This window comes from Triticum aestivum, chromosome 5A (assembly GCF_018294505.1).
Source record: "Triticum aestivum cultivar Chinese Spring chromosome 5A, IWGSC CS RefSeq v2.1, whole genome shotgun sequence".
Taxonomy (NCBI): domain Eukaryota; kingdom Viridiplantae; phylum Streptophyta; class Magnoliopsida; order Poales; family Poaceae; genus Triticum; species Triticum aestivum.
This window is the reverse complement of record NC_057806.1, coordinates 501,237,426-501,248,007: the sequence shown is the minus strand read 5'-3', so window position 1 is coordinate 501,248,007 and position 10,582 is coordinate 501,237,426. Positions and strand designations below refer to the sequence as shown.

At 42.9% G+C, this 10,582-nt stretch overlaps 1 protein-coding gene across 1 annotated transcript; it reads right to left on the bottom strand.

The window, feature by feature from the left end:
* Nucleotides 1–1,089: 1,089 nt before the first annotated feature.
* LOC123104328 (uncharacterized) lies at nucleotides 1,090–9,066 on the bottom strand. Its single transcript, XM_044526154.1, has 14 exons — nucleotides 9,048–9,066; nucleotides 8,361–8,486; nucleotides 8,137–8,274; nucleotides 7,920–8,050; nucleotides 7,546–7,821; nucleotides 7,234–7,385; nucleotides 3,128–3,183; nucleotides 2,841–2,900; nucleotides 2,611–2,748; nucleotides 2,409–2,533; nucleotides 2,066–2,350; nucleotides 1,812–1,945; nucleotides 1,637–1,672; nucleotides 1,090–1,535 (listed from the first exon to the last, which is right to left on the bottom strand). Exons 2-14 carry the CDS (start codon nucleotides 8,473–8,475, stop codon nucleotides 1,403–1,405), a joined length of 1,779 nt encoding a protein of 592 aa, XP_044382089.1. The 5' UTR covers nucleotides 8,476–8,486; nucleotides 9,048–9,066; the 3' UTR covers nucleotides 1,090–1,402.
* Between the last annotated feature and the right edge of the window lie 1,516 nt (nucleotides 9,067–10,582).

Sequence of the window (10,582 nt, the reverse complement as noted above, 5' to 3'; positions counted from 1 at the left end):
CCGGGAGCCGCTGCGCTTCTACCAGCAGATCAAGGACGCCGAAGACCTCGCCATGCTCGTCCCTCGCAAGTTCGTGGAGGTGATGAACGAGTGGTTGGTCATCAAGCGGCTCCCACGTGTGGTCAGGCTGTCGGCGAACAAGTGATGCGAGTTCTCGATGCGGGTCCAGAACTTCAAGGGGCACATGGTGCTTGGCCGGCGCTGGAACTATTTTTGCCGCCACCACCGGATCGTCCCTAGCGACCTCCTCGTTCTACGCATCTCAGGACTCGGCCTGAAGGTCCAAATCTACAACCACGACTCCTCAATCATGTGCAGGGTTCGTTGTAGCAAGCACAGTTGCGTTGGTGTCATTGAGCATGCAATGTAGTTAACTTAGGTGTTAGTGTTGAACTTGTTATGGTATGTGGCTAGAACTTATGGTACTTGTGCTGTGAACTTGTTAATATTTTGGCCAGGAGCAGCACCCTGGCGTGGAGCAGGGAAGGAGGATGCCCTTGCTGTTAATCTAAGTAGTTTACTGTCATTTCCGTTGCTTGCTTTGTTTGATCTCATTTGGTTGCTTGTTTTGTTTGCTGTCAGTGCTTGCCTCTTTGATCTGCTGTCAGTTGTGCTTACTGTTGTGCTGATCATGTAGTGGTAAGGCCACCACATTTGAATGAGGTGAGCATAACACAACCGTTGTTTGCAACCAAACAACTGAAGTTTGCATCTGCTCACACCCTAAGCACAAAAACGACAACCAAACAGCAAGGGGTAAATGCCCCTTCATGAGATGCAGGCAACCAAACAGGTTGCATCTGCTGCATACAAAGAATCAGGCTGGCTAAAGATGGACATGCAATGAGGGTACTGTAGCAAACTACAACCAAACACGCCCAACACCAGCGTGAGAGGCAAGAGGTGAACATCTTGTTATACAAGGCAGAACATAAATTACATGAAGCAAATTTTAGGTTCAAATCGAAACACCCACCCCTATAGCTAGCCACGCAACATAAACCCTCCATCTTAAAAAGATTCAGGTCATATTTCGACCGTCCAGTTCCGGAACATGAAGCAGCTATGTACAAAGAAACATTTGGCCAATGGTCGCACAATAATATGTAATCGGAACACACGTAGAAATTTCAACAATCACAATACAAATGAACAATTACAGTCACTCCGTTTGCTTGCACATACAAATGCTTCCCGAAGATGAAGAAAATGTTCAGCTACGACAGAAACTAGCGAACACCACATAGCTCCGGATGAGTTACATTCACTCTCACAAAAGTAACACTAAAATACTGGTCCAAACACTGGGACATGGCTAGATAAGAGATAACTTCCTGGCGGCTTAAACAAACAGGTTCACCACCACATGGAGAGCGCAGAGCAGAGCAAGAGCACAGGACATCTAATGGTTGTCGACTCTAACTCCATCCACATATGAGAATCCGAACATCCCAGATTTTTCCCCATGGCCAGGTGGGAGCGAATCTTTGAGCTCATCGTCCGGATGGCGCCAACACGGTATGGGCACAGGCCACCTGTTACCATTATTCAACCGTTTTCCACACATAATCACGTTATCGGTAGATGTTTTTCATGCAAAAGATCAAAGTGATAAGTAAATACTTATAATGCACACCTGATTGGTCTATCGCTGCCAACTTCATCAAAAGACCTGTGTCAAACACAGTAGGCTAGATTTAATTGGAAGTTTTATTTTTTTGTTTTGATAAAACACAAAATGTCACGTCCTGCACTGATCTGAAACATGATAGGCACTCCAATATGCCAAACAGAAAGTCAAGTGTGCATACCTTTTTTCCACAAAATTTGCCAGCACTCGAATAATACAGTCCCTAAATATGAATGGGGTTCCTATTTTCTTATCATAGAAGTTCATGCCAATAAATCTCCCATTAAAGTCAAGCAGAGGACCACCAATCCCAGCCTAGCAAATGAAAAGTGACATTAAAGCTGTATCAGTATGCATGGAGAAGATGTCATTTGTAATATGGTCTACTACATCATGGATACATCAAACAAGATTAACCCCATGAACAGTACTAACCTTTGTAATCTTACAACTGGAGTACCTAAGATCTCTGTAATCAAGCGTGCCTGACCAGCAGGTTCGTCTTCCATGTGTAGCCATTAACCTGCCAGATTTGAAACAGCACCCCACAGCTACTACATTGGGATCTTCCAATGTAAAATGATTCCACCAATCATCATGAATTCTAGCTGGACGAAGACAACGGTAATCCTCGACAACGATGAGAGCAACATTATAGTATAAATCATAATGTTGCAATTTCCCTTCTTTGCGCTCTTTGTTTGGAAGCAAAACTTCAATCTGCAAATGGCACTGTGAGACCTAAGCAGAAAATGTAAGAAGAGCATCAAGAACCAACCTTCAACTTTTCAGCAATCTTGTTTCCATCTTTAGGATCCCTAACCAAACTCGCTGAAGTCAGAATGGGGGTGCATCCATTCCAGTCAATAAATAAGCCTGTGCACACGAAAAACCTCCTTTCTCCTGCATATATGACGCATTTTTTATTGAGAGCCTAGTTCAAATGTGGAACAGTAAAAGGCACATTACTGTAATATTACCGATGAATGAAGCGAGTGAGACAACCCGTCGAGGTAAACTATGAGAACCCATATTTGTGAGTTGGCTCCAGACACCTTTACCAGAATCATATACGTCACCAAAAGTCTCTTCGAAGGTATTAACCAAAACCAAGCCCTCTGTTCAATGATAGATGGCACAATAGTAGTCAGCGGCAGAGGAAAGCTATAAACAAGCATAACGCAGTACCAGATTACAAGCATTAACTCACCACTGACAACAGTCGATGATGGCTTTGGATAACCCAAGGAGTCTAGATCCCCAGATCTGTCTATATCCCCAAATCGAACACACACATGAAGATAGTGTAATAAGGTTAGCTGAATAGCATTGAGACATGAGAGTACAACTATAAAAATCTAAAACAGCATATGGTTATTATGAAAGCACACACGTAAAAGCCTAAGTTTGCACCACTTGTGAGGATCTTATGAAACAATATTATTAGAGATGATGAGAGAATGCACAAAAGAACAATACATCTGGCTGTGTGCTCACCGCTTGGATAGGTGCAATAGGGCCAGGGCTGCACCTCTCTCTGTATTTCTACATTCCTGTGCAAAGACATAGTAAACTTGCAATAAATACATCCCAGGAGTACGGAAGGAAAATGGACCAAAACAGCACTGCACAACATCTACGCGAACAGAATTGCTGGAGAAGAGAAGAAGACTAAGTTGTAAGGAGAACGGCAATGTCACTATACAAACCTTCTAAGATCAGGAAATGATCATAAATCCTACTACTACCAACATTCTAAGTCTAAACCAGAAAAAAGAACTCTTCAAATTAGAAAAATCTACTAGCATCAACATTGAAATAATATGAGATGAGTATTCTTAGAGGCAGCAAAGAAGCAAGTGTTATCTAGGGATAAACAATGAAAAATGCAAGGAAACTACAAACAGCATATATAAATCTACAAAAGGGACAAAGAAAAGAGAGTTGATTTCTTGCTCCCGAGCTCCATGGAACCCTGCTTTTGAAATTTTTGAAATAAAATTCCAGAAAAATCTGAAAAATTACATATGAACATTGCAATGTATACTACATTTATGTAAAGTTTCATGATCAAATACGTTTCGGTGTCAGCTGTATAAGAAAACAAAATCATAGACTTTTATAGTGAATAGTGCATGTGCTAGAAAGACATAATTTTTGTCTTTGTGTAGCTTGAACCACAACATATTTCTTTCATGAAAATTTAAGGGGATGTAGTATACATTCCTAGATTCATGTCCAGTTTTTTTCAGAATTTTTTGAAACTTCAATATTTAGTTTTTGTATTTTCAAAATTCCAAGCTCCGTTGAGCTCGGGATCCAATTGCAATTTCAGCAAAGAAAAGTACTACTCCCTCCGTTCCGAAATAATTGTCGCCGGAGGTTCCTAGTTCAACTTTCGTCTAGTGCAAAAATATCCCCACTTTCCAATTTTACCCTCTGCGTCGCTCGCACTCGCTCGCTCACTCGCGCAACCGCACTCACTCACTCGTACTCTCCGTCTCTCCCAACCGCCCTCTCTCCCACGCTTCTCGCCGCTCGCCGGCCTTCCCCTTCTCGCCTGCCTCCCCTCTCCCCATTGCTCGCCGGCCTCACCCTCTCCCCATCGCCCGCCTCTCCCTCTCCCTTCCACCGCCCCCTTTATCTCCACCACCCCACCTCCACTCACACCCCGGATGTCAAAAATCCAAATCTTTTGCGCCGACGACTAGCTTCTACTCTGGAGGCGTGGATGTGGAGCACAAGCGCTGGATCTGGTCGGCGGAGGCGTGGATTTGAGCGGCACCCGAGCAGCGGATCTGGAGCAGCGCCGGAGCAGCGGAGCAGCGGATCTGGAGCGGCGTCTTCGTCCTCACGGTGCCCACGTCGTCGTCGTCGCCGGAGTAGCTGCTTCCTCCCCTGCCCAAGTCAGAGTACTTAGTACTGTAGTCTTTCCTCCCGCCGGTCCATTTGTTTGATCTGAAACAATTAGGTCCTCTGTTGCTTGGTTGGTTGGATACCGACAGTGAAAATGGAGAGCGAGAGGAACGGGCAGATGTTGTATCCTGAGGCAGAACAATCTTGTGAGCTTGGGCAAACCAGTGCTATTTCTCTGAATCCATGATCTAACAGTTTTCCTGATGCCTCCCAGCCCCAGATGCCAACCAGTGTAATCACAATATAAACAGTACCAACAGTGAATAAGGTCAATTATTTTTGCAATTTCTTCCACAGATGGAGTATAAAGCTAATTGGTTGTACTGTTAAACATCTTGCTCATGTGGTTGCATCTGCTTGTGTTGAGCTATGCTATTCAGGCCAGCCAAAAAAGCAAGAGTACTCATCTTGAATTGCTACCGTGATAGGATGAGTAGTGCTCTGTTAGGAATATAGAATTCCTATTCCTATATAGGAGTAGTTTAGTTCCCAGTAGGGTAGTTCTTGCTAAAGATTTGTATAGATGACTAATTTAGTTGGAGCCATCTTTGGACCATAGGCAGCGTCAACTTCCACATCGACGACGTCGTCGGGACGTCTGACAAATCAGTGCGTCTCTTGAACTCACCTTGGTGCGGGCCATCTGTGTGTGTGTGCCCTTTGATTTGCAATATGCAGGAGACTAGAATAAAGTGCAAATATTTGAGTGCCTAGTTCTCAGGTCTCAGCTCCGAGCTACTCATGTTATTAAGTCTAAACCACTAAACATATACTCCGCCTACAGAGGAAAATTGTACTTCGAGTACGTTTCTGTAAGTTAACTTGCATCTAAACAGAGGCAACTCTGCATTGTTTCTGAATCACATTTCAGTAAAAAATTACTCCACAGAAATTTTTGTCAAGCATTGTTTCTGAATGTTCACTTAAGGCTCTCTTTTTGTTTCTGAATCACATTGTTTCTGAATGTTCACTTAAAAATTTCTGAATCACATTGTTTCTGAATGTTCACTTAAGGCTCTCTTTTTGTCAAGCATGCATACTCTGCTCCTTTTTCAACAAATGGCATGAATATCCAAGTATTGATCTCAAATGGTGTATTGACCATTTTTTTGCTCCTGGACATGTTAAGTTAACAAATTCACAACTTTATTGTTACTGAAACTAAAGTGCAGTCCATCTTCACCTTTCCTTGCTTCCTTGTTTTGATTTGGTTGTAAATAAATAAGATCCCATTTCATTTGGTTTGCTTGTGTCAGGGAAAAGAAGCAAGGATCCATCCTGTGAGTGAGACCATCGACACACACACACACACTATGTTTTACAAGGAACACACACTATGTCAACAGAGTAAGTGATCCCATATTCCCATTGGATTGAGTTACCTCTTTTTCCCCATTACTAGAAGCATGTGGACATTCTTGTCACAAAATCACATGGCAAAATGTTGCCACCTTGCCCTAGATGGTTCTATCAAGTATAGTTTGGAAGAGGAGTTTGGAAAAATCATCAGATTAAACCTGATACTCCCTAGGTGTAATCATGACAGGACTAATCTGTCATTCACATTTTTCACAATTTTCATTCTAATTTATTGTCAAGACTGTTGGCTTCATTCATTAGGATACAAGGTTTTTTTAGAAAGTTCTTTAAATATCCAAATATTGATCTCAAATGGTGTATTGAATTTGTTCCCATTGACTCGCAGAAACTTTAGGCATGTTTGCATTTGGACAAATGGTGTGTAACAATGATCCTCATCTCTAAATTGGACAATTGGACAACATCAGCAGGAGGACAACAACAACAACATTTTCTCAAGCATTACAGGTTTCCCAACTGATCATTACACTCCAGTAATTTCTTCTGGCGCCAATTGTGAGGGTGATGATCTTGTCTGATTGCTATAATTGTTGATCTTAACAAATTCTTCCCGATTGAATGTCTCCTGATCAATTTTACAGACTATTGTACCTGAAAGTATCGACGAATTCTCCCAATCTGCTGTAAATTTCAGTGCACCTGGCGAAAACTGATAAGAATTGGGAGCAGCGAGGAGCCTGGCAAGGACCAGGCGGGAGAGCAGCGAGGACCAGGCTGGGCAGCGCGGTTAAGAGGACCAGGTTGGTGCAGCGAGGACCAAATTGGGAGCGGCGGCGGCGGCCAGGCTGGGGCGGCGGCGACCAAACTGGGCAAGGATGACGGCGAAGAGACTGGCGAAGGAGGAGGGGGTGGAGGGCGGAGGAGGAGGTGGCCGGACTAGCAGCTAGAGGAGGTGGCCGGCCTGGCGGAGGAAGACGACGAGGAGCCTGGCGGAGGAAGACGACGACTCGTTTTTAAATCAGGGGTATTTTTGTACTTTTGCTCGTTTTCACCTGGTCGGAAATAACCCCCCAGCGACAATTATTTCGGAACAGAGGGAGTACTTTAGTTTTGAAGTAATATGATATTCTTGGAAGAGGCAGCCAAGAAATTACAATTGTGATACATAAATAAATGTACAAAAGAAACAGCACCCAACAATCCAGACTTCTGCAGAAATAAAGACTGGAAAACTGTTCCGAAACCAATGGCTTACCTTGGAATTAAGCTCAAGTATTACTAAGAAAAATAAATGCAGGGAGGACGAAGTGGAATTAGCGATGGACACACACAGGTAAGCAGAATAAATGGAAATACACGAGATATACCTGAACGTCTTAGCTTCCTTTTTTGGCAGAAGTTCCTCCAAGCGTTCGATAATTATACTCCTTGGCATGAAATAAATTCTTTCCCCAACCAAAGAAAGGTTCAAGCCAACAAAGTTCCCATCATAATCAAAAAGCGGCCCACCTTCCCAAGCCTAATAAAAATGAAGTGATAGGCAACAAGGTTACATCGGAACGAAAGTAATAATGATATGGAAAAGGAGGTACATGCGAAAACACCAGTTTTATGGCTCTGATACATAGTTCAGTGCATACAGTTGCAGATAAAATACAGAGGCCATAGTTCAATTGTACCTCAGAGATTTCACAAGTGGAGAACATAAGCTGTTTGCCATCTTCAGATCCACTTGAATCAACAGCAAGTATCCCACTTGTGGCCATTAATGTGTCAGAATCGGCACGTGTGACAGCTACTACCTTCCTACAGGGAAGAAATTCCACCTGAAGACTGAGATCCACTGGATGAACACCAAGAGTGACAAACAGTACTTGGACAATAACAATCCCCTGATCCGAATCATAGCTTTTCAACAACCCTTTGGCAACCTCACCGTTGCGACGCACTTCGATCTATAACGGGACAGCAAAAAAGTATGCAAAATGTGACAAACTGGCAACTATCTTAAGCAAACAAGTAAAGTAAGTGAAGGATCATTAGCAGCACCAACTTTCAAGGTATTATGGCCTTCTCTGTTAATATCATTGAAAGCTCTAACCAAACTTGCTGAGGTCAGAAAGCTTGTCACATACCGCCCGCTTCGCAAGGCTATGCCTGAGCATGCAAATAACACCGCATGTCCTACACAAGGTTGCAATTTTAGTCATCTATAACTAACATTTTTTAAATTAAGAACTAAGAATACTAGAGTATGACAGGATAGTCACCATCTGACAAAGCAAGGGAGACAACATTTCTAGAAATTTTTGAAGTGACTTCTTTACTGAGCTCACTCCAAACACTTCGGCTAGAGTCACTAAAGCTGTCAATCGGCTCTTCCGAATTGACATCTGAATGTATGTAACCTAGTTAAAAAACATGATGGAACACAACTGTTAGTGCTCCAGTATAGCTGTAATAAAACATGAAAAACAATGAAGTGCCGACAAACCTGAAATCAACAAATCAAGTGTCTCTGCTCCGCCAGTGCAGATTCTCCTATTCTTTTCGGAGCTTTCTGCGAGATTTTCTGTTAGAGCATCACCAGCTCTCTTACTTTGCAGCATATTTCCCAACACTAAAGCAGAGAGAAGAAAATCCAAATGTTCAGTCATAGCAGGTTACACAGGGTTGTCGAACAACATAAATCAAAGGGTCCGTAATATACGAAATAAAAGAGGTTTTACACACAAAATTAAAACACTAACTGGCTGATTGTACTTTCGCACTTCTCCATATACTCAATCAGTATATTTTTCAATATCCCCCTTATAGAAGAATAAAAAGGTTTTCTGATGCAAGGATAAAATACTGAGTGCCCAATACCGGTGCAAAAAGGTTCCCAACCAAGTAGAACGCATAATAATTAACTGCTGTATCTTATCAAATTAGGAGCGAAGCTCACCAATTTCATTATTAAAAGAACAGTTTTGCTAAAGCACATCTAGATGTGCCATAAGTACTGCACATCTAAGTCATATATCATTAATCATACCGAGAGATTCGTGTCGGTATTTTCTTTTCCGTTTTCTTTTCTTTTTTATACTTGATGAAGTCACTTAGCTGTGCAATAACTATGGCACATCTAGATGTGCCCTATACACAAAAGAACTTAAAAAGAGAAAGAAAGAACGCCTACCAATTTGACGATGGGGTGAAAAAGTTGGAACTTTGAACCTCGAAAGGGCGGATCTAGATGATTGCCGATTGTGCACCCAAATTTGTAGAGGTAAGTTTCGGATTAACTAATCACTGGGTGAGGAAAAGCTCATACCTGAGAAATCAGTGTCCAAGGTTGCGGATGGGGTGGAGACAGCAGACACGCGATGAGTTAGACGGGGCGGCGATGCCGGCGACGAGCGTGAGCGGCGGAGAAGCCGTCCGCGCTGACGGCCGATAAGGGGTGGTGGATTTCAGAGCCGCATAGGATGAATCTGAGTTAGGGCATGAGAGCGGCGTGGGAGAGGACGGATCGATCGGGCGAGAGAGGAAAGGTAGAAGGGGCCCCTCCAACACGAAGGACGCCATTGGTTCAGTACATATAACAGCATCTACGCCCGGGCTCGAAAATTACACGTCTGGTCTTCCGAGTCTTTTTTTTTCATCGAATTTTGGGCTTTATTCAGAATAACAGGAGCCGGTTACAATCTGCCCGTAGGCTAGTGCGAAGGAAATCTGGGCTAACAGTTAGCCAACTGTCCGTCCCATCAAGTGTAGCACGCTGAGCACAAAAATGAGACGGCACATTCAAGTCTTTACCGACATGTTGAACCGAAAAAAAAAATGCAGCACAATGTTCAATAATTCTTTAAAGATAGGCGATGCAATCGATCTGAAATTGCCTCGCGAGATCCAAAGATCGACAATGTGAAGACAGTCAACCTCCATTATCCGAGTCTCTGTACAGTACGATTTGATCATATAAGAAACAATACAATCCTTAATACATATGAATACATAACATTATATGGTAGATACCCTTATGGTCTCCTCCATGTTAAAGAGCGTCCTGGTGTTGTCATGTGGCGCCACGTTTTTACAGAAAATCCTCTCCTTTTTTAGGCTGCTGCCAATGCATGGGTACTTAGATGAGGTGCTAAGCACATTAAATAGCTTAGCAACTATACTCCCCAATGCATAGGTGCTTAGCTTATGGTTGCTAAGCTTGCTTCATTTAATGATTTACCAACTAAAGTTCTTCATGTATTGGTGGGCTTCCTTCTTTTAAATGTTTTGCCTAGGTTCACGCGCTTAGCATTGGTTCTTCCTGGGGTCACCACACCCATCTCTTTTCTCTTAAATAACTTACCACATCAGATTTTTTGCCTACGTGGAAGGCTTAGCACCTGTACAAGGTGGAGCATTGGGAGGGGCCATAGGAAACAACCCGTACTCCCTCGGTCCATGCGCCCTCTCATTCGGTTCTCGCGTGGTGCCAGTCGTTGTCGGGCCCATTTGCCGGTCTCCCGCGGTGAGCCGTCATGGAATTCAGTGAGAATCCATTTTAAAATTGCATGCATAGGATTCCCAACATACTCCCTCCTGTCATTTTTAGTCTTCATATAAATTTTGTCTAAAGTCAAACTGTTCCTACTTTGACCAAACTCATAGAAAAAGGTATCAACATTCACAATGTCAATTCAATATGCGTAGATTCATTATAAAATGCAGTTT